Source organism: Notolepis coatsorum (assembly GCF_963971535.1).
Source record: "Notolepis coatsorum genome assembly, contig: SUPER_10_unloc_2, whole genome shotgun sequence".
Taxonomy (NCBI): domain Eukaryota; kingdom Metazoa; phylum Chordata; class Actinopteri; order Aulopiformes; family Paralepididae; genus Notolepis; species Notolepis coatsorum.
The window spans coordinates 737,886-760,852 of record NW_028174871.1 but is presented as its reverse complement, the minus strand read 5'-3'; the positions used below and the strand labels follow the sequence as shown (position 1 = coordinate 760,852).

The 22,967-nt window shown below is 42.4% G+C and overlaps 1 protein-coding gene across 3 annotated transcripts in view; it reads left to right on the top strand.

Moving 5' to 3' along the window:
• The first annotated feature begins 1,252 nt into the window (after window positions 1-1,252).
• Window positions 1,253-22,967, top strand: part of lrrc45 (leucine rich repeat containing 45) — a 48,439-nt gene continuing 26,724 nt past the window's right edge. Inside the window, exons 1-10 of one of the 3 annotated variants that reach the window (XM_084338400.1) lie at window positions 1,253-1,342; window positions 2,944-3,317; window positions 4,862-4,923; window positions 5,074-5,144; window positions 7,713-7,891; window positions 10,780-10,908; window positions 12,376-12,488; window positions 13,979-14,037; window positions 16,210-16,287; window positions 21,521-21,656. In XM_084338400.1, coding sequence (XP_084194526.1) covers window positions 3,095-3,317; window positions 4,862-4,923; window positions 5,074-5,144; window positions 7,713-7,891; window positions 10,780-10,908; window positions 12,376-12,488; window positions 13,979-14,037; window positions 16,210-16,287; window positions 21,521-21,656 — 1,050 coding nt within the window. In that variant the 5' untranslated portion in view covers window positions 1,253-1,342; window positions 2,944-3,094. Of the gene's footprint in view, window positions 1,343-2,943; window positions 3,318-4,861; window positions 4,924-5,073; window positions 5,145-7,712; window positions 7,892-10,779; window positions 10,909-12,375; window positions 12,489-13,978; window positions 14,038-16,209; window positions 16,288-21,520; window positions 21,657-22,967 lie in introns of those variants that run through there. The other 2 variants (XM_084338401.1, XM_084338402.1) reach the window with 2 other exon arrangements.

The window sequence follows — 22,967 nt, the reverse complement described above, 5'->3', positions numbered from 1 at the left end:
AGCCCTCCCAGTAAAGACGGAGCGCTAGAAAGAGTCATTTTCCACATGAATGTTTTTCACATTAAGATCTCAAGGGTTACAGCTTAGTGAAGGTGACCATTCGACAAACGTGGAAAAAGCAGCACTCGGATATATTATGTTAGCAGATCTTCCTCAAGTCAAAAAGCAAAGTAACCCTGTTTTGGGGTTATATTCTTGTTATGGTCTTAAACACTGTGACATCAGTGATTCAAGATTCAAGAGTTTTATTTGTCACATACACGAGACATGTAGTGAAATGTAGGTGGCCATGATGCCCGCCTCGATTGTGCAAAAATACAAATAATAAAATAGAATAGATAATAACTGAGGACAGTTTGTTTATTCAGTTGTGAAAATATTCACTTCTCTGACTCTCACAAAATGACATAGTACACTTTTAAGTGCTACATTATGAAACATTTGAAAGGTTTCCCCCCATGATCCAGCAGGAAAGGCAATGTCAATGTGACTTTGAGTGAAAATAACACATTTTAAAGGAACATGCCAAACGTTGTGGGAAATGCACTTACAGTCTTCTCCAGAGTCAGACAAAAATAATAGATACCAATTTCCTCTCTGAAAGCTATAGCCCAGCTTAAAACAAATGAATAATAATGTTGGCGTGTTCCTTTACAGGTAGAATCTGTACTTGGTATTGCACTTTATTTATATATCTTTTCTTGTTTTGGTCTGATGTGTGGGTTAGGTTTAGGGTTATTTTTTATTGTGAATGTCTCCAGACCTTCCTGGGCAGAGCCTGACGTGTGGCCAACCATAACAAGTAACAACCCTTCCCCTATCTTAACTAAACTCCAACCCACACATCAGACCATAACAACAAATTTAAACAAAGTGTAATACCAAGCAGAGGTCCAGAGGTCGCTGTTTGACGACATGTTCTCTAATCAAGATGAACCCAGAAAACCAGATGCTCCTTTGAGCTTTTGACAAGTTGGACTATATTTCCTTTTTAGATACCAAAATCATAATATCTAATAACTAAAATATACTCAAACGGGTGTCCCTAGACTAGTAATGTGTATGGTATCTATTTGTATGTCTTTGACATCAAATAATGTGAATCCCTGCTGCAGTAGAATTAAATCCGGGAAGTGTTGCAGACAGTGGTCTAATCTAATCAATCATTATGCATCAGACCACTTGCCTCCTGTTGCCAGTGTCACGGCCTCCGGACTACACTACCCAGCATGCTCTTCGCCCAAAGTAACACTTCCTGGTTACCCCTGTGGCTTCCCGTAGCATAACTGTCAACCGTCCACAACAAGAGTACCTGCTATTCGTGGCTATGTGATATACAGCAGTAAGTTCTGCATTTCCCCCTCGTGTGCACATTTGTTTATTTTCGTACCTTCTATTGTCAATTATATTCGCCAGTCTTGCACAGAAGATGACAATTATTAAGACGCTAACTAACTTTAGCCATGAATGAGCCGGCTAACGTGGTGGCTAGCTGGTTAGCTAATGTTATTGTTTACAAACAACCCTCAGTCTGAGTCTAGTCAGCCCTGCTGCACTTTGACTGGATTACCTTTAGCTCTCTCTCTCTGTTTGTTCATTGCTCATGACTTTCCCAGTTTGAGGTGAATGGTATTTGTAACGTTAGATAGGTATTGATTGATTGATTGATTGATTGATTGAAAAGTGTATTAACAGATTGCAGAATGGATACAATACAGTACAGCTGCTCAATACACACAATTGTTAAGGGGATGCAGACCAGAGAAAGACTTTCGTCTTGTTTACATCAGGGTCCCCCATTTTCAATTCATCATGACATTTATGACATACTGTACATGACATACAGATAGACAGTACTGCTACATCTATACATTTATGACATACCAGATTTACAAATACAGTACTTGTTTGTGATACAAAAAATAGTCTAAAAAAGAGAGTATACATTTGATCATCATCATCATCATCCATAGATGGTTGTTGCATGATCCCTCTTGTATTTTCTGGCAAAGCACAATGGAATGAATGTGTTGTAAGTTACCCTGGCGAGCTAGACTAACACTGGTCCTCTTGCATTCATGTTCAGTTACTCACTTCTCAACCCCTTGAGCTGATTAATTTTTTTTAAAGGCCAGAGAGAAACAAAAAGGGGAACGGCCATAATGCATAACCTAATAACAAACTGCAGCGCTGATGGAAACATTAGCACTCTAGCACTCTTCTGCTAAAACGATCACAACTTATTTTCAGAGATGACATCATACTGTGACATCACTTATTGTCCAGTAACTCCTGCCAGAGTTCTCAAACGACCGGCTTGGTCCAACGTACGTGACTTCTATTTTTTACATGCTATACTTATTTTATTTCATACTTATCTTATCTTTTTTGTCTAGCACAGTCTCTGGAGCGTAACAGAAAGAAGCATTTTGTATAAAAGTATTCTGTACTTCTGTATGACAACTATTAAAGAAACTTGAAACTTGAACTCGAGTTGCTATTACTTTTTGGAAAGTTTCACCGCACCATTTGGCTACAAATCGACTTTAAACAGGACATTTTTGGTCCATAAGGAATGGCAGAACATTCTAGAACATTTGTGATGTCACAGTATGATGTCATAATAGACATTCTAGAACATTTGTGATGTCACAGTATGATGTCATAATAGACATTCTAGAACATTTGTGGTGTCACAGTATAATGTCATAATAGAACATTCTAGAACATTTGTGGTGTCACAGTATAATGTCATAATAGAACATTCTAGAACATTTGTGGTGTCACAGTATGATGTCATAATAGAACATTCTAGAACATTTGTGACGTCACAGTATGATGTCATAATAGAGGCATCATCGCCCACACTTTCACAATTTCCCCGCGCGGAATTGTCTAGTTTATTTATTTATTTATTTTGCATAATTCCATCTTTCCCTCCAGTCAGCTCCGCAGGGAGGCAGAGGAAGCCGGAGGGGGACAGACGGAGGCTATGAAACCCTGGGGACATCGGGGACGACACACACACAAGCACGGGGGAGGAAAGGCTAGTCTTTAGAGGAGCCACTGGAGAAGAAAGCTGAAAGAAGACAGGATGGAGGACTTCAGACGGACCTACCTGCGCCTGTGCAAGGAGGGAGGGGTGGAGCCCCAGGAGTCGGTCCTGGCCCAGCTGCAGGAGACCATGGGGGGCTCCAAGCTGGACCTCAGTGGGCACAGCCTGTCGGTGGAGACCTGCTCTGTGCTGGGCAGGGTCTTCCTCAAAGACATCGTCTTCACGGAGCTGTCTCTCTGCGACTGCGTTCTCAGCGAGGAAGGTGTGTGTGTGTGTCTTCTGTGACTGAAGCAGCCCCCCCCGTAGCCTAGTCAAATATGATCCATTTGTTGGTTTGTTTTTCCCCAGTATGAATGGATTATTGTTTTATTTCAGCATCATGCCATGGAAAACATTTGAATATATTACTACTAGCCATCTCTTGTACTTAAATATATTATTGCGTTAAAGTTCCTTTCATGTAATTCATCTCCTCCGTCAGTTAGGACTGTATATTAAAATGTACCGATTTGCTTTACTCAGCGAACATATCCCTTAGTGATTATATTAGATTCTAATGTATTATCATTATACAGCACAAGGACAGTACAATGAAAATAAGTTTGGCATCCAACCAGGGTGCAAATATAACAGAAAAGTACAGTAGTAATATACAATGTACAGGTGATTAAACTGGGTATAAATTAGTACCACTGAGTCACAAGTGTAGTGCTAATCAGATGTATGTACAGAGTTGTAATATTATTAATATGTACAGTGATACAGGTATAAAGACGCTACACAGGGATATGTACAGATAGATATAGTATCTACAGATATGTAAAAGTATTATATGCAGGTATGTACAGACAGGTGTGGATAGATATATACAGTAAGAATATATATGGTATATAGCAGCATTATTGTACATACATGCATACATTGGTTGGACTGCCTGTATTTTTCAGTTTTTCGTTTTTGTTCCTGTCTTTTTGGTTTGTTTTCTCTTTCTCTCCCGGGATGCGCCCCGGGCCGATGTAACTATTGGTTGAGGGGCGCAATATAAATAAATATATCATATCATATCATATCATGCTATCATACAGAGTTATATGGGTTATATGCAGTATAAAATGCGTATAAGTAGGTATATAGATGGAGAATATGCAGGTATATTCAGACATATGGATATATATATATATATTATATATATATAGGGCGGCTACGTGGCGTAGTGGGCAAGGCGCTCGCCACGAATGCGGAGCCGCTGGGCTCGCCTGTTCGATCCCAGCGCTCCACATTGCTTTCAGTTTAGCTGGTCGTCCATACTAATACACATTGGCCGTATTAGGGGGTGGGAAACTGATGGGTGGGGATTGGGCGTTGTGGACAGCGACTCCTACAGGTCGGTTGGTGCGCCTGCGCAGTAGAATCAGGAAGTGTCGGGGGCAGCGTGAGCCTCCCACGCGTTACTCCTCGCCACTGAGAGATCGAGCTGCGCAGGTGAAAAGATGTGACTGCTGTTACCTCAAGTACCGGAGGGGACTTGTGCTATGTATGACTTAGTCCACATTGCAGCCGGCTTGTGGGAGGCAAGAAACAGCGTCCGTGACAGGGGAGGGTTGAATTGGATGATACGAAATTGGGATGGGAGAAAAATATAGAAAATGGGAGAAAAAGTGGATAAAAAAAAATATATAATATATATATATGCTATCATACACAGAGTATACGGGTAGAGACTATAGTATGCCGTGTTTATAGACGACTCCTCTTCTACGATGCTTCATAACGATGCCTGCTGCCGTCCTTCTGTGTGACTCTCAGGTGCCAAGGTGCTCTTAAGTGGACTGTTCACCAACGCCACTGTGAAAGCCCTGGATCTGAAGGTACAGTACAATAATCACAACAACATATCTGACACATCGGTTGATCAGGCTAGCCGCCGTGCGAGAGAGAGAGAGAGACAATAATCTGGATTTTCGAAAGGCCCACACACAGTCCTTTGATGCAAAATAATGTTTGTTTTTTTTATTCAGGGGAATAACTTGAGGTCAACGGGGGCTGAGGTGTTGGGGAAGTTACTGGCGCGAAACACGACGCTGCGCGGGTGAGTTCGAAGAGAGGCGTGTATCTTAAAAGAACACGCCAACATTTTGGGAAATTAGCCCATCGTCTTCTCCAGAGAGAGACAAGAAGATAGATACCAGTTTCCTCTCTGTGCGTTCAGTAGAAAGCTATCTGGCTGCATGTTAGCCTTAGCTTAGCACAATGAATGGACATGGCCAGTTAGCCTTCGGGACTTGACTTGACTTGACTTGACTTGACTTGACTTGACTTGACTTGACTTGACTTGACTTGACTTGACTTGACTTGACTTGACTTGACTTGACTTGACTTGACTTGACTTGACTTGACTTGACTTGACTTGACTTGACTTGGGAGAGGTGTTACAATGCCTAGGCTAGGAGCTGTGTGTCAGACAGACTGGTCAGCAACACCGGGGCGGGCCGCAGGGGACAGTCCTCTCTGCCTTCCTCTTCACTGTCTCTCCACCAACGACTTCCACTATCGGTCAGAGTCCTGCCACCTTCAGAAGTTTTCTGACGACTCTGCGATAGTGGGATGTATAAAGGACGGCGACGAGAGGGAATACCGGGAACTGGTAGTGGACTTCGTCACATGGTGCGATAAAAACCACCTGCAGCTAAATGTGGCGAAGACCAGGGAACTGGTTGTGGAGCTGGGGAGGAGAAGGAGTGCACCTGTGACCCCCGTTTCCATCAGGGAAACGGGGGTCAACAAACTGAACGGGTCAAAACACGCAGAGGCACTCTACAAGAAGGGCCAGAGCCGACTCTACTTTCTCAGAAGGCTGAGATCCTTCAATGTCTCTACAAGGATGTTGAGGATGTTCTATGAGTCGGTGGTGGCGGGCGCCTTCTTGTACGCTGTGACCTGCTGGGGCAGCGGACTGAGAGCAGGGGACGCAAACAGGCTGGATAAGCTGGTCAGGAAGGCCAGTAGTAGCGTGGTTGGGGTGGAGCTAGACTCTCTAGCGAGGGTGGCGGAGAGGAGAGGAGCCTTGCTAAGCTCCAGACCATCAGGGAAAACCCCTCCCACCCACTATACACAGACTTGGCTGACAGGAGGAGCATGTTCGAGGGGGGGGCGACGGTGGCTCAGGAGGTAGAGCAGTCGTCTGGCAATCCGGAGATTCCTGGTTCGATTCCCGCTCCTACCGGGCAGCGTGTCGATGTGTCCTTGAGCAAGACACTTAACCCCTAATTGCTCCCAATGAGCAGGTTGGCACCTTGCATTGGTCGCCTCCGCTGTCGGTGTGTGAATGTGTGAGTGAATGGGTCAAATGTGAGTAACAAATTGTAAAGCGCTTTGGATAAAAGCTTAAAGCACTATATAAAAAAGCAGCCATTTACCATGTTCAGTGCTAGGCTAACACTCCCTAAATGCAGCACTGAATGGCACAGGAAGTCCTTCATTCCGACAGCCATCAGACTTTACGACCCATCACTGTGCCTCACTGCATCACTGAGCACAGGGTGACAGTTACCATCTTCCTGGACTCTTACTTTTGAAACAACACTGTGCAATATTAGAATTACTGTAGACTTCTGTATATTTTTACTGTATATTTTATTCTATTCTTATTCTTAGGCTATTTGTTTTGTTATTCTTATTCGTGACTTTGTTCTGTCTAAATGTTTAATGCGAGCGATTTGTAGTGTCAAATTTCCCTCTGGATAATTAAAGTATTTCTATTCTATTCTATTCTAACCGGCCATGTCCGCTTCCATTCATTGTGCTAAGCTAGGCTAACATGCAGCCAGACGCGTCTATACAAATAGTAGCTCTAGTTCTGCAGACCCCTCTCTGATTGGTTGAGCTCCATTTCTGCAGCCCCTCTGCTGGGAGCTGTCGCGCGGAAATAGGCTGTCTATTGCCATTCTCTTTGACAAACTCTAACCTTAACCAGCTCCTTAACAGCGCCTAAACTTAACCGTTCTAACCTTAACCAACTCCGAAACAATGCCTAACCTTAACCTTAACCTTAACCATGCCTAACCTTAACCATAGAAAGAATATTGCCATTCTCTTTGACAAACTCTAACCTTAACCAGCTCCTTAACAGCGCCTAAACTTAACCGTTCTAACCTTAACCAACTCCGAAACAATGCCTAACCTTAACCTTAACCTTAACCATGCCTAACCTTAACCGGCGAAAGAATACACGGTAAAAAAAAAATCACGTTAAAAAAAAAATATTTGATGGGATTCGAACTCGTCAACAACGGACCGCAAGGACCGCAGGACCGCTGCTCTGCCAGGTGAGCTGAAGCGCTGAATGAAAATCATGGCGGATTCCGCGATAAGCACCTCAAAGCACCGCGATAACCTTACGCGCGAGGGGCTTCGCTCAACCAATCAGAGAGGGGGCTGCAGAAATGGAGCTCAACCAATCAGAGAGGGGGCTGCAGAAATGGAGCTTTGAACGCACAGAGAGGAAAGTGGTATCTATCTTTCTATCTTCTCTGGAGAAGACGATAAGCTAATTTCCCCCAAATGTTGGGCGTGTTCTTTTACCACAACAACGAAAGTGATCCCCAAATGTACACAAAAAGAAACAACGATCTTACTGTATGTATATGTGTCTCTGCAGGCTGGTGCTGGAGTGGAACGCCATGGGGATGTGGGACGAGGCCTTTTCCTTGTTCTGCGAGGGCCTGGGCTCCAACGGTGTTTTGCAACAGTTGGACCTGCGTAATAACCAGATCAACCACAAGGGGGCCTCGGAGCTTGCTCTGGCGCTGAAGGGAAACAGCACCCTTCAAGTACTAGGTGACTGCAAGACGCTCCTTGATAATACAGAAGAATTAAGACCAGATTTTTAGATGAAACATCATTTTGTAAACGTTCTAACTCTTGATCCAGACCGTGGAGAGATACATTAGAAAACCAGACACAGTATTCTGGTAACCTCTATATATAATAATAATAATAATAATAATAATAATAATAATAATAATAATAATAATAATAATAATAATAATAATAATAATAATAATAATAATAATACAACTTTATTTGTATAGCATACAGAAATTGCAGCTCAAAGTGCTTCACAACAGAAAAAGGACGGGCATAAGTGCAGACATATAAAATCACAGGATCTAACATCCCTACAGGCCACCTTATTTATGGTTTGATTCAGTAAAAATAGATAATAATAAAAAGAGTAAGATAGAATAGACAGAGTAAAATTTTCCTGAAAGTTTCCTGCCCCCTTCCAAACTTCATATTTATTTTAACATAATGGTCAGCTCAAGTGCACCTTACAGCTTCATACCATATAATAATAATATAATAATAATCATTACCATAACTATGATAACAATAATAATAATAATGATCATATGACCATGAATAATAATAACAATAATAATGGTAATAATAACAATAATAACAATAATATTGCTATAGCTACCAATAAACAAAAACAAACAAAAAACTGCGTCACGAGCCTCGGATGCATAAAAAAAAACTAAAATCAGATACAGATAAATGTATACCTGCTACCTGATATGTTCTCATTGTTCTGTCTTTAAAAGTATTTTTTTGTTGGAAAATATTTTTACAGTCCTTCAACTCACTATAAAGAGAATTCCAGAGTTTGACTCACTCCCACCACTGATACACACATCTGTTTCAGGGTTGTCCGTGCAGCACACCGATGTTTAAAATGACCTTCCCTTCTATGCTCTCCATTTTGTGATATGAGGACAAACCTGTTTTGCTAGATTGGCTGGTAATCATAGGCGCCCACTTAATGGAGCAGAAGATGCGGGTGCTCTAGGACTATTGAACTTGGGGGAGCAAGCTTGTCTTTTTGCTCCCTCACTTTTTGATCATATCATATGATATAAATATCCCCCCCCAATTTATAAATCTTATCGAACCATAACTACGTAATTTCAATCAAATTAATAATACGCAATGACACTTAATAGCAAGTTTTTAAGTTTCCAAAGATTGTGTGACCCCCCACTTTAATGGTTTGATCCAGTGCCCACGGGCGTTTGTCGGCATGACGTATACGACATGTTGGGGGAGGCGGCTTTTTCGAACCTTTTTCGAAATTCAGGCTGGATATTGGATAACATTGTGACTCGTGAGGATTATTCTTCGGCGTTTACATTAAAATGGAGCAAATCATCACGTAAGTCGAACACTGTGACTGTATACTAAATGCGCAAACAGATTGAAACTGAATATTTCTCGTATGGTGAGCCTCGGCGCTGAACCGAGTGAATCCAGAGATACGGGATGGTGCGCACTGCGCAGGCGCTGTGATCACCCAACGACGGAAATAATGCCGCTTTGAGCAGTTTATAAAAAAAATATAAAAAATATTTATTAGCAACGCCGAGCTTTCAAACCATCCCGTATCTCTGTGCGAACCCCTCATGCAACTGTGAGCACCTTTGTAATGTCTCTGTGATACTTGTATAACGAACGGTTCGGCCAGAACCAGTCCTTCATGGTAAATCTAGGTTGGTTTCCCATTGAGGAGCAAGTGACTGTGGATTCACTCGGTGCAGCACAGACCCTGATGTAAACAAGACAAACGTCTTTCTCTGGTCTGCATCCCCTTAACAATTGTGTGTATTGAGCCGTACTGTATTTTACCCATTCTGCAATCTGTTAAATAAAGTTTTCATTCATTCAGCCGCCGCGCTCACTGGGGCTATTGATAGCGTCAATTAGTTGTTGTTGTTACTTGTTGTTGGTGCGGCGGATGTGAACGGGGCTGGAGGGGCTTTGGGAGGATGGGAAAGTTATTATTATTATTATTATTATTATTATAATAGTAATTGGCTATCATACGTGCCTAGCTAGCGTTAGCTAAAAGAGCCCTCGCAGTGAAGTTATTATTATTATAGCTATCATACTGCAATATAAACTGAGTTTTATAGTGAAAAGAGCAGCTTTATTTTGGTCAAGATTGAAGGCTCTATATTGCAGGAAATTGCACATACAGGTGTTCATTAAATGTAAAAAAATCTGCCGTGGAGGGGGTCGTGCCGGACCCCCTCCAAACCACCCCTTGCAAAAAAAATAAAAAAAATTTAAAAAAAAGAATAAAAAAAATACTTGCACCCCCACTTTCAACTATAACTAGGCGGCCATGCTGGTAATGCTTTACTTTTGGCCTCGTGCATAACTACTAGGGCTGTCCCCGACTAAGGATTTGGATGGTCGACTATGATTGGCCAACATTTGCCGTTAGTCGACTATTGGTCGACTAATAAAAAAAAAAGTATAATATTAAAAAAAAAAATTAAAAAAAAAATTAAAAATTGTATCATTCCATTTGGGCTGTGGGGGTGCTTAATGTCTGAAGGAGTCGACGGAAGGCTTCTTGTCCTCTGCAAAAGCATGCAACTGTTCCACTGATGGATACATCTTGATATTTGTCTAGTCTAGTGTGTTCATTAGACGGGTGAAATCCTCTTTCAGTGCCTCTGTGCCTGTTTTCGTAGGCCGTTAGCCTCACTGGTATGCGTGCCATTAGCGTTAGCCACGCTTCTAGGCCTCTTTTCTTTTGGAAAGAATGATAAAAAAAAATTATAATTTTTTTTTTGTATTCAACTAAGAGGTTGGCCAGTCGACTACGGCTCCAGGGGTCAGGGGTCAGCCCTAGTAACCACTAACGTCACTCACTGTAGATCTGAGGTGGAACAACATCGGGCTCCTGGGAGGACGGTCCCTCCTGGAGGCGCTGCAGCAGAACAAGACCCTGGTGCAGCTGGACATGGCGGGCAACAACATACCCGGCGACACCCTCAAAGCACTTGGTACATTTTTTATTATTTTTTTTTGTATCTCTCTTTCTCCGATTTTTTTCTCCCCGTCCCAATTTAGTCGTTGTGCCAATTCCCCCCTCCCTCCCCTACCTGGTTGTTGTGCGCATGTTCTCCTACCGGTCGGTACAAGGGAACCCTGAAGTCTACCACACGCTTCCTCCGACACGCGCGGCGACAGCCAGCGGCTCTCTCTTCTCACCCGGCAGCGAGGACTCTCATTGGTGAAGCGTAACGCGTGGGAGGTCACACTGCCTTCACCATGTCCTGCCTTTTGCTGAGCAGGCGCCCCGAGACCTGACCTGTAGGTGTCGCTCATGTCCACAACGCCAGATTCCCACCCACGGCTTCCCTCCCCCCCCTAACCCAGCCAAACGGGTTAGTATAGCGATCAGCCCAAGCTGGTCTCTTGCATTGGTGACGAGCGCAATCGCCGCTACGCCACCTGACCGCCCTGCACTTGGTACATTCTACACGTGTGTGTGTGCATTAAGCCAACTGACACGGTGCTGTTAGAACAGTCAGTGTGCACACCTGCCTCTCAAAGTGTCATAATAAGATGAACGTCTTCGTTGGTCATAGCCGCGTGATGACGAGCGCGATAATAACGTACAGTGTGATGGATCAATTACTGTATATATATATCGTAGACGGATCTTCTGATCAAAATAGGTTTAATAGTAAAAAAAACAATTAGTATATTTAAATTAGCTTTGGCTAAGAGGAGTGCTCTCGTCGTGGCCAGCTAGGAGACACTGGAGCTAAAGTAATAGAGAGAGGGGTGGGGGCCGTAGCCCCCTGCCTCTCACTTAGGTGTGAACTAAGCTGTTGTTTTGGGGGTCAACCGAAAGGGATTCCTCCACAACAGCAAGCTGGACTCGCTACCGCCAAAAGGAACCATTTGAGACCGACAGTGGCGGTTCCAGGGAGGTAGAGCAGTCGTCTGAGAAATCTGGAGGTTCCCGGTTCGAGCACCTCGCACGGTCGCTAGTGATGCACCGATGTGGCCGATACCGATAACCGATATTAATATTGCTGTTCTGGCCGATACCGATATTTACCGATGTCGATATCTCTGTATAGAAAACACTTTTTTATGATAATCAAATAAAGAGCTATTTTCCAAAACGCATTTTTTTTTTTTAACTTTTGTAACTTATTTTCAGAAATTACTGATATTTTGAAACTATTGGCCAAAAGATGTATAAAAAAAATAAAAAATATAACATTTTTAATTTTGTTAATATCTGCCCATATCGGCCCTATCTTTTACCGATGTGTAAAAAAAATTGCCATATCGGCCGATATTATACCGTGCATCACTGGTCGCCTCCGCCGTCAGTGTGTGAATGGGTAAAAAATGTGAGGAACAAATTGTAAAGCGCTTTGGATAAAAGCTGCTACATATAAATGCAGCCATTTACCATTTATCAGAGCAAGCCGTCCGTCTGCCCTTTTCAGAGCAGGCCATGGAGCGCAACTCGGACAGACAGTCCACCCTGAGGGAGGGCCGCAGCCGCACCCAGGTCCTCACCAAGGAGATCGAGTTCCTCAAGGAGGAGAAGGGACAACAGGTAACGTCACGCTCGCGTTTACTAATGCCCGGACGAGAGACTCAAACCTCCAGCGAAATCCGCAACGCCCCAACCCTGGACACCTTCAAAACTGCTCTCAAAACACACCTCTTCATCAAGGCTTTTCCCCATTAGTTCGTTTAGATTAGATTAGGTCCATTAGGGGCGCTCCAGTAGCTCCACACCACATAGCGCGCTGAGTCGCGAAGCGGTCGTCCCGGGTTCGTTTCCCAGTCCCGGCGACCATTTGTGTCTTCCCTACCTCTCCTCCCGTTCTCCCTCTCTCCCTCTATCGGTCCTGTGTGGCCAGAAAAAGCTGAAAATGCTATAAATAAAAGTAAAAAAAAAAAAAAAAAATAGGTCCATTATCCCTTACCTGCCCTCATCCCCCTTTTTTCCTACTTCCCTAGCCCTATTTTTTTTGTTATGATTGTGAAGCGACCTTGGGTTTCATGAAAGGCGCTATAGAAATTTGATCTATTATTATTATTATTATTATTATTATTATTATTATTATTATTATTATTATTATTATTATTATTATTATTATTATTATTACCTCTTCTGTAACGATGTGCTGTGTGTTGCTGAAAACCTGTTGTCACTTGAAAATGCTGAATGAAGCGCTCACAGTTCTTCCAATGCCCAAATGTGCCGCGGATGCGGAGCTAATGATGCTAACGATGGAGCGTCGCCATCGGTTGTGTGATAGTAAAGAGCTAACCTTCTGTCGTGTGGCAGTGAAAGGGTTCTAGACCCCGAAAATAAGACGACGCCCCCCTTTTCTTATTATTATTATTCGATTATATTCGGCACAATACGGTACTTATTTATAAGCTCCATTACACCAGATAGAATCTGGTGTTACCAAGTAGTATATGATTTGCATATTGTCTTGAACCCTACCTCAAATGATTATAGTTCAAGTTCAAGGTTGTTTATTATTTGTCACAATAAAATACAGAATACTTTCCGATGAAATGATTGTTTCTTTATGAGAGTGTGCTTCATACAGTAAAAAAAAAAAAAGGTAATTAAGAAGTAGGTAAAAAGTAAGTAAAGGAATGTTCAATATACAATACAGAGTAAAATGAGTAACAGTGAGGTACAATGCAGAAATGAGGTACAAAACTTCGGGTAAGGTGCAATGACACATGGGGTATAATCATAATGACACATAGGGTATAATCATAATGACACATAGGGTATAATCATAATGACACATAGGGTATAATCATAATGACACATAGGGTATAATCATAATGACACATAGGGTATAATCATAATGACACATAGGGTATAATCATAATGACACATAGGGTATAATCATAATGACACATAGGGTATAATCATAATGACACATAGGGTATAATGACACACAGTGGATTTGATTTATGTCACAATCGCATAATTAGTTATTTTGAAATGCTCATTTAAAAGAAAAGTAACACTATGTTGTATTTGGTTATTATTCCCTCTGTCTGCTACAGTACTTGGACCTGAGGGGGGAAATACAGAAGCAGAGAGAGGAGATGGGACGCTCCTGCAGGTGAGTGACGGTGGGGCTCTGCTCTGCGAGAGGTTCTGGGCTGGTGAGGCATGATGTAGCTCTGCGTTCCATAGCAATGACGACATGGAAGTCTGTGTTTTGTTTCTAATCGTTACATTCAGCAAAGGGGAAGCATGATTGTCGAATGTTTGGCGCGTTGCCAGACGAGAGGTGTTTTCATTTATTTTCATAAAGCGCTTCTCAATAACCCGAAGTCGCTGACAGTGGGCAAAAAGAAAAACAAAGAAACAAAGAACCACAGGGAAACGGGGAACAAAATGAATATACAGGAACATAGAACCACAGGGAAACGGGGAACAAAATGAATATATACAGGAACATAGAGCCACAGTAACAGGAGCCAGTAGGGGAGGAGAGGCAGAGAGGGTAGGGGAGGGGGAAAGGTGGGGCGACAGGTTGGAGGAGGGTGTATATATGGTATACTTCTGGGTCTTTATGGTCTTCTGCATGATTGGTTTGTTTTGTCCTAAAATTGTGGATTGTGGACAAACGTTGGACAAAAAGAGACGATCACAGCATACATCAGACTGGCATCTCATCATCATCCGCCCGGATGTGTGGTCGCCACTGTCCTATTTATGGGGGGGAGTAAACTGATATTTGTAGTATTTTTTAAGGCCCTTAATTGGTAAGCTACCTCCTTATACACTACATCATTATTCGGAATGGAATTTTGGAACCTATGGAGCAAACACTCAATGGTGGCCACTAGTGTGGGAAAGTAATGGTTTGACCTGACTTGATGCACGAACAACACAAACCTTTTCAAACAATGTAAGCGTTCTGCCGACAGTTCTTATGCAGGCCCAGATACTGATAATACCAATACCGATCAATAGAAATAGTGGTTTGTCTTTTTCCAGCAAAAGTGGGCGTGGCCGCAAAAAAAGCCAAAGTACCCGGATGTACTGTACTTGTGCTGGTCTAGTGCAGGGGTTCCCAAAGCCGTGGGTCGCGAGCCGCCGCGGGGGGGAGGGTCGCCAGATGATTTCCAAAAAAAAAGAAAATATATATTTTTTTAATTTTTTTTTGCAGTCAGGCCACTGAACTTAGAAGCAGGCCAGGACAGTGTTTCTAGTTGCAGCAGCGCAATAGTTAGATAACCTAGGTGTGGAACAACCAGGAGATCACTGCAACTCACACAAGTTGGAGAACTATCTCTCTCTCTCTCTCTCTCTCTCTTGCTCTCACACACACACACACACAAAGGGAGCCGCATGTGATTGGTGGAGGCGGGACCCTTACAAAAAACTGTTGTTGCTAATCATTGACACATGCTAGCCTGTAATAATCCCCCCCAGAAAAATCTACTTTGCATTTGATAAATTGCAAATATATGTCATCACACACACTGGCATTTAAAGGGTTAGAATTATAAAATTAATATGTGGTGTTATGATCAGGGCTGAAGTTGAATAAAAGATTGTATTATTTTCAATCTGACATTACAAAAAAACTGAAAATCCATCAAAATCAGTGTTGTTGCTAATCATACATATGCTAGCCCCCAGACCCCCTGCTTAAAAAGTGGCCTGACTGGGGCTATATTTTGCACTATATTTCCTGGCCTGAATGATTTCCCCAGTCCGGCCCTGGTTAAAAGCCTCCAATGCTTATTAGTGTGTGTGTGTGTGTTTGAACGTGTGCATGTTTCAACCATACATTTCCATTTATTAAAAAAAAACTAAATTTTTTTTAGCTCCTATAATAGTGGGGGTCGCGGCTCTCTGACCCCGTTATTTTTGGGTCGCGGCCTGAAAAGTTTGGGAACCCCTGGTCTAGTGTATAGTGGTATAGTGCTGATGATGACGACACAGTGCTGGTTTGACGATGCCAAATTACAAGGTTTATGTTGTCAAGTTTGAAAAGACCTATAGACCTATTTTTCTTTTATAAGGAATTATATTGCTATGGCAACAGCTTTGGCCCAAATTAATGTCTTGTCGTCAGCTATTGATATTAGCAAAACACCGCAACAGGGAATAATACACCTGAGCCCGTTTAGAATGTTTACGTTGTCAAATTACTAGAAAAGGTCTACACTACAGCAGAGGTGAAGTTGCATTTTAAAGTATGTTTAGATATCCACGTTCTAACGTCAGACCAACATTTACAGACGTATGATATTTATTTATTTATTTATTCTTTTAGGTCATCCTCTGTTCACGTAGACCAACTCAAGGAGGCCCTGAACGAGAGAAAATCAGCAGTCAAATCTCTCACCGCCAAGTAAGCAACCCTCAACAGTCAATTATTTCACCCCGGCGTACATTCTCTCCACAATGACGTCGCATGTATTGTGTGTGAATCCCCCGTCTTTTCACCGAGGCAAGCTGCGTTTTCAGACCCTGTGACTTTCCCCCCTAATGAGAGATTCCTCCTCTGACAAGAAAAGCTCACGTCCGCGCACTGCATTTTTAATCAGGCGCTTCTTGCAGAGACGGCTATTATTAGCCGCTAAAGGTTCTCAGGTAGAGAGAGAGACGACCCTACTAGCAGAGGGGCTATTTTTTACTCACCCTGGCCCACATATTGTACCGTAGTCCCCTCCTCTCTCCGCTGGGGAGCCGTGTATATATATATACAGTCCACACCAGTCCACACACAGGTAGAGATCACTCTGAACTAGGGATGTCCGATATTATCGGCCTACCGATATTATCGGCCGATATCGGCATTAAAATGTGATATCGGAAAATATCGGTATCGGTTTTCAAAAAAATATATATATATTATTATTATTATTTTTTTTTTTTTTACATTTCTATAACCTTTATTTACCCAGGAAAGCAAGTAAGAACAAATTCTGATTTTATGTATTGTCAAAAGTATGCATAATGTTGTGTTAATTCCACAACAAGAGATATGTAATGTTAATTACCTGAAATTATTCCATTTTTGGGGGGGGGGGGAACCCTGCATATATCGGTATCGGTTGATATCGGTTGATATCGGTATCGGAAATTAAGAGTTGGACAATATCGGTATATCGGTATCGGTAAAAAAGCCAATATCGAGCATCCCTACTCTGAACACAGGGTGGCGCTGGACGTGAGCTTCCTCTCCTGGGGGTTGTTAGAGACACACCTGCTCTATCCCAATGCCAGGCTAAAGCAGAGTATCTGTATTGGACAATTGTCCCCAATACAAAGATTAGGGATGTCCCGATCAAGTTTTTTTTGCCCCCGATTTCTTTTTCTTTTTTTACACTTATTACTGTACATTTGACTGTATATTTTAGAATACATATTTTAGAATGTATATCCCTGACTGTATTTATATTGTCATTTGGGATTTTAGATTTTTGACATGCCTAAATGTTTTATTGTGAGCAATCTGTAGTGCGGATTTCCCCTCGGGATCAATAAAGTACTTCTATTCGACTTCTATTCTATAACACAGCTGCACACTTCAAGTATATTGAAGTGAGTAAAACCATTCCAATGTCGGCAAGATATGCTTGGTAACCGGATAGCTCTGCTTAAAGAAACATATATTATTTCTTATGTATTTTCTTTTATATATATCATTCTTATATATATCACAGCTTTCCCTTAATGGTTTTCATTTATTTAGGAAGAAAAAAAAAGGATTGATTGAATTTGATCAGGCGATTGAAATATGCTGTGATGGGTTCCGATTCTCATCTGGGACGTTCCTAACCATCCCATAATACCAAGAGCCGCGTGTAACGTGTCCGAAATCGAAGGCTTTTGATTTTCTAGCATTTTGACACAGTCGTACGGATCATCCGAGGGCATGGTTTACAAATCCGTGGGCGTGGTTTATAAACAGTGCGCACAGATCTCTAAACCGAGAGTACAGATTTACATATGGATCCTTTTTTCCCCCTCTCAGCTGACCCCAGGGGGGGGGGCTCTGTATAGAAGCGTGTTGGGTTTTTCAAAGGGATAGAAATGGATTGTAACGTTATTGTCCAGCGACCCTGAAAGTAATTGTCTATCTACACTGTTCAGTAAAAGTAATGGATTGGATCAGTCTTATCGGCCAACGCTTACAGTTTAGGACTCTATGGTGCATCTCAATGTCTAACCGTAGTTCAGTTCAGTCTATTTGTTGTTGGAGAGGGACAACGTTCATTAAGGAACATTTTTATCAAATAGAATGTAAATGTACCCAATTGTAGCCAAATGGCTAGTTTACATTGGCAGTCCCCCCTGCCAGAAATAATGGGCTAGTACTAGGGATGTCCGATATTATCGGCCGACCGATATTATCGGCCGATATCGGCAGTAAAATGTGATATCGGAAAATATCGGTATCGGATTTTTTTTTTTTTTTTTTTTTTTTTTTAACATTTATTTAACCTTTATTTACCCAGGCAAGCAAGTAAGAACCAATTCTTATTTTATTTATTGTCAAAAGTATGCATGTTGGTTTAATTCAACAACAAGAGATATGTAATGTTAATTTTTACTTTTTTAATTATCATATTTTGCACAGATAATGCTTACATTTAGAAAGCCTTTTGAATGCATCCAGTGAAATTATTAATTACCTGAAATTATTCAGTTTTTTTGGGGGGAAACCCTGCATATATCGGTATCGGTTGATATCGGTATCGAAATTAAGAGTTGGACAATATCGGAATATCGGTATCGGTAAAAAAGCCAATATCGAGCATCCCTAGCTAGTACCTACTGTAGTACAAAAAAAAAGATTAAAACACAAGTACAAACACATTAGCAATAACATACATAATTCAACCCTTGCAATATACACAGTTCATCCCCACATAGTACTATACACATCAGTGTTCACATCTTTGATTATCTATCAACCACTTCCTAAGATTATACTTTGAAGACTTTGAATGAAATGGACTCTCCAATGTTCTGTGGGATTTTATTCCACTTTTCTAAGAGTAATAATAATAATAATAATAATAATAATAATAATAATAATAATAATAATAATAATATAATAGATTCAATTTGTACCGCACTTTATATTCGCGAGAATCTCAGAGTGCTACAGGAGATATAGACAAAAAGTTAAATGAATAAAACAATTCAAATGAATAAAAACAATTAAAAAGACTAACAACCAGTGAAATGGAAGAACATAAGAGTAAAAGAAAAATAAAAGTAAAAGAAAAATTCAGGCAAAAGTCTTGTTAAAAAGAAATGTTTTTAGGCCCCTTTTAAAACCCTCGACGGATTGTGGTGCTCTCAGGTGGATGGGGAGAGCATTCCAAAGTCTGGGTGCGGCAGAGCAGAAGGATCGATCGCCCATAGCGATCGCTTAGTCCTGGGGGCTTTGAGGAGGTAGGCTGTGCCGGAGTAGAGGGAGCGTGAGGAGGACTGGGGGGTGAGGAGGGAGACCTTGTACTCAATCCTGTGTTCCACGGGGAGCCAGTGAAGGGATCTGAGGGTGGGGGTGATGTGATCATATTTGCGCACCATCATCAGGATCCTAGCAGCGACATTCTGGATGGTTTGCAGTTTTTTAATTGATTCAACCGATTGGCCAAATACGCTCTTTCTAAGCGGGATTTTGCCGTCTCCTCTGGCTGTCCCTCCGACCTCGTTCCCAGTTTTATCTCCTCCGCGAGATAAAGACCGGTAAAGCACTACGATCGAAAGTGTGCATTTTTCCGGTGTACCGTACTTCCCCTGGAAGCTGCCTCCGACCGAACGGACCAAACTTTTCCCGAATCCTGTCGGCAAACAAGCTATAGAACGTCCCGGTCATGTAGTAGTAAATTCTTCAGGCAAAGCCGTCGCAGTGGCTCAAACGAGGAAATATTGTGCACTTCTTCACACGTTTCTATAATTGTTTTGTCGAAAACCGGAAAGCCTGTAGCCGGTACTTCCTGTACTTCCGTTTACACACTTTAGGAAGCGTAGCTTTACCAGCCTACTGTCCCTCTGGTGACTCTGGCTTGCCCTCCAGTAGCACCGGTCACAGATTGGTTGTACATAGTGATGCACGATATATCGGCCGATATGGCCGTTTTTGTACACATCGGTATCGGTCCGATATCAAGATAGGACCGGTGTGGGCCGATATAAAAATTGTATTTTAATATTTTTTTTTTTTTTTTTTTTTTTTTTTTTTTTTTTTACATGTTTTGGCCTTAAATAGTTTCAAAATATCAGTCATTTCTGAAAATAAGTTACAAAAGTAAAAAAAATTAAAATATATATATATATGCGTTTTGGAAAATAGCTCTTTATTTGATTATCATAAAAAAGTGTTTTCTAAACAGAGATATCGACATCAGTAAATATCGGTATCGGCCAGAAGAACAGCAATATTAATATCGGTTATCGGTATCGGCCACACATTTTCACATCGGTGCATCACACTAGTTGTACAGATGATTGGAAAACAGCGTATCTTCAAGGACTGGCACAGGGAATAATTCACACGAGTCACCACCACCAGACAGATGCTGGTACTACTGTAGATTTGAGCTTCAGCTGATGAGTCTGCCAACTCTACTAACAACTGTGGTCGGCACCAGGCAGCCTGCCTCAAGGCTCAGAGTGTAAGACATCTACACTGGCTGCTAAGAGATCTGTGCGGTGGTGAAATTCTGAATCCATAAATCACTGGCATCAGTTGATGACAGAGTTAGGGCGCTTTCACATATAGTTTTGGTGGACTCTGTGCGGTTCTGGTGGTGAAGTTGCAACATTGTTGCATTCGTCATTTGGTTTGTCTGCATTCACACAGCAATTTGTCAAGCGCACCAAACCTTCGGAACAATGTCACGCGGTCGAAAAGGACGCTCGTCTATTGGACACAACGGAGAGTGGAAACCCCTCCCCTTCAGGAAGTGAAACCTGCGAAAACACAAACAGCCGCAAGAAGCGTGATAGTAGAAGAGACGTGGCATTGATCCATCGTTCGATTATAACCCATTACCGCCATCCTCTCGCTAAACAACTTGTACACCTCGTTGTTTTTGTGAGTGCCCCACAAGCAGCTGTTTTATTTGGTCTTCTGCCCATATGTCGATCAGGGCTTTCACTTCATCATTCGCCCAAGTCTGTCCACGAGACATGTTTACAGTGTGCTTGTTTTGCAGTGAATGCCGCGCGCCGCGGTAATAATAATAATAATAATAAGCCGCAGTGTTTTTTTCTTCCTTCTACCCAAGATGCACAGTTTATCAGGTGACTTCCTATATTTGGTCCGCGTTTGGTCCGATGACGCGAACCGAGACCTATGTTTTTTGGCGGACCAGAGTTTGCGTGTTTGGTCCGCACCAGAGTTCGACTGCGCATTCACTCCACCCCCAAAAAAGTGGAACTATCGAATTCTGGTCCGATAGTCCAAAGGACCAAACAGCTCTGGTGTGAAAGCACCCTTAGATTCATGCCCTATGCAAAATGATATATGATATACAAATTAATTGTGTGTGTGTGTGTGTGTGTGTGTGTGTGGTGTGTGTGTGTGTGGTGTGTGTGTGTGTGCGTGCGCGTGTGTGTAGACTGCAGATGCTAGAGGCTGCTCTGGCCATGTCTGAGCAGCAGAGCCACAACCTGGGGGAACAGCTGACCCGCGTGACGACCGAGAGAGAGGAGCAGAGGGAGCGACAGAGCCGGGTCAGGAGGAAGGAGCAGGAGGTAGGAGGGCTGAGAGAGAGGGAGGAGCAGAGGGAGGAGCGACAGAGCCGGGTCAGGAGGAAGGAGCAGGAGGTAGGAGGGCTGAGAGAGAGAGAGAGGAGCAGAGGGAGGAGCGACAGAGCCGGGTCAGGAGGAAGGAGCAGGAGGTAGGAGGGCTGAGAGAGAGAGAGGAGCAGAGGGAGGAGGGACAGAGCCGGGTCAGGAGGAAGGAGCAGGAGGTAGGAGGGCTGAGAGAGAGAGAGGAGCAGAGGGAGCGACAGAGCCGGGTCAGGAGGAAGGAGCAGGAGGTAGGAGGGCTGAGAGAGAGAGAGGAGCAGAGGGAGGAGCGACAGAGCCGGGTCAGGAGGAAGGAGCAGGAGGTAGGAGGGCTGAGAGAGAGAGAGGAGCAGAGGGAGGAGCGACAGAGCCGGGTCAGGAGGAAGGAGCAGGAGGTAGGAGGGCTGAGAGAGAGAGGAGGAGCAGAGGGAGGAGCGACAGAGCGTTATTTTTTTCTTCTTTTTTTGCGTTCGTTTTTTTGTTATTTTTTTGCGTTCGTTTTCATTTTAGTTCGTTAATATTTTTTGTGTTATTTTTTTGAAAGAACATGTATGACAGCTGCCAGTATTATTACTACAGAGGCCTGTATGAAAAAAACGAAAACGAAAGAAAAAGAACGAAGAAAACGAAAACGAACGCCAAAAAACGAATGCAAAAAAAAGAAAACGATAACGAAAACGAATGGAAAAAAAAGAAAACGAACGAAAACGAACAAACGCAAAAAAACAAACGCAAAAAAAGAACGCAAAAAATGAAAACGATAACGAAAAGAACGAAAAAAAACGATAACGAAAATGAACGCAAAAAACAAACGCAGAAAACGATAACGAAAACGAACGAAAAAAACGAACGAAAAAAAACGAAAATGATAACAAACGAACAAGAAAAAAAACTAAAACGAACTAAAATGAAAACAAACGCAAAAAAACAAACACAATAAAAGAACGCAAAAAAAACGAAAACGAACGAAAAAAACGAATGCAAAAAAAGAAAACGAACACAAAAAAAGAACGCAAAAAAATGTAGGAACAAAAACGAAAACGCTAAAAAACGCAAAAAAAAACTAATAAAAAAAAGAACGCAAAAAAAACCGCAAAAGAATGAACGAACTAAAAAGTACTAAAAAGTACGGGTCAGGAGGAAGGAGCAGGAGGTAGGAGGGCTGAGAGAGAGAGGAGCAGAGGGAGGAGCGACAGAGCCGGGTCAGGAGGAAGGAGCAGGAGGTAGGAGGGCTGAGAGAGAGAGAGAGGAGCAGAGGGAGGGAGCGACAGAGCC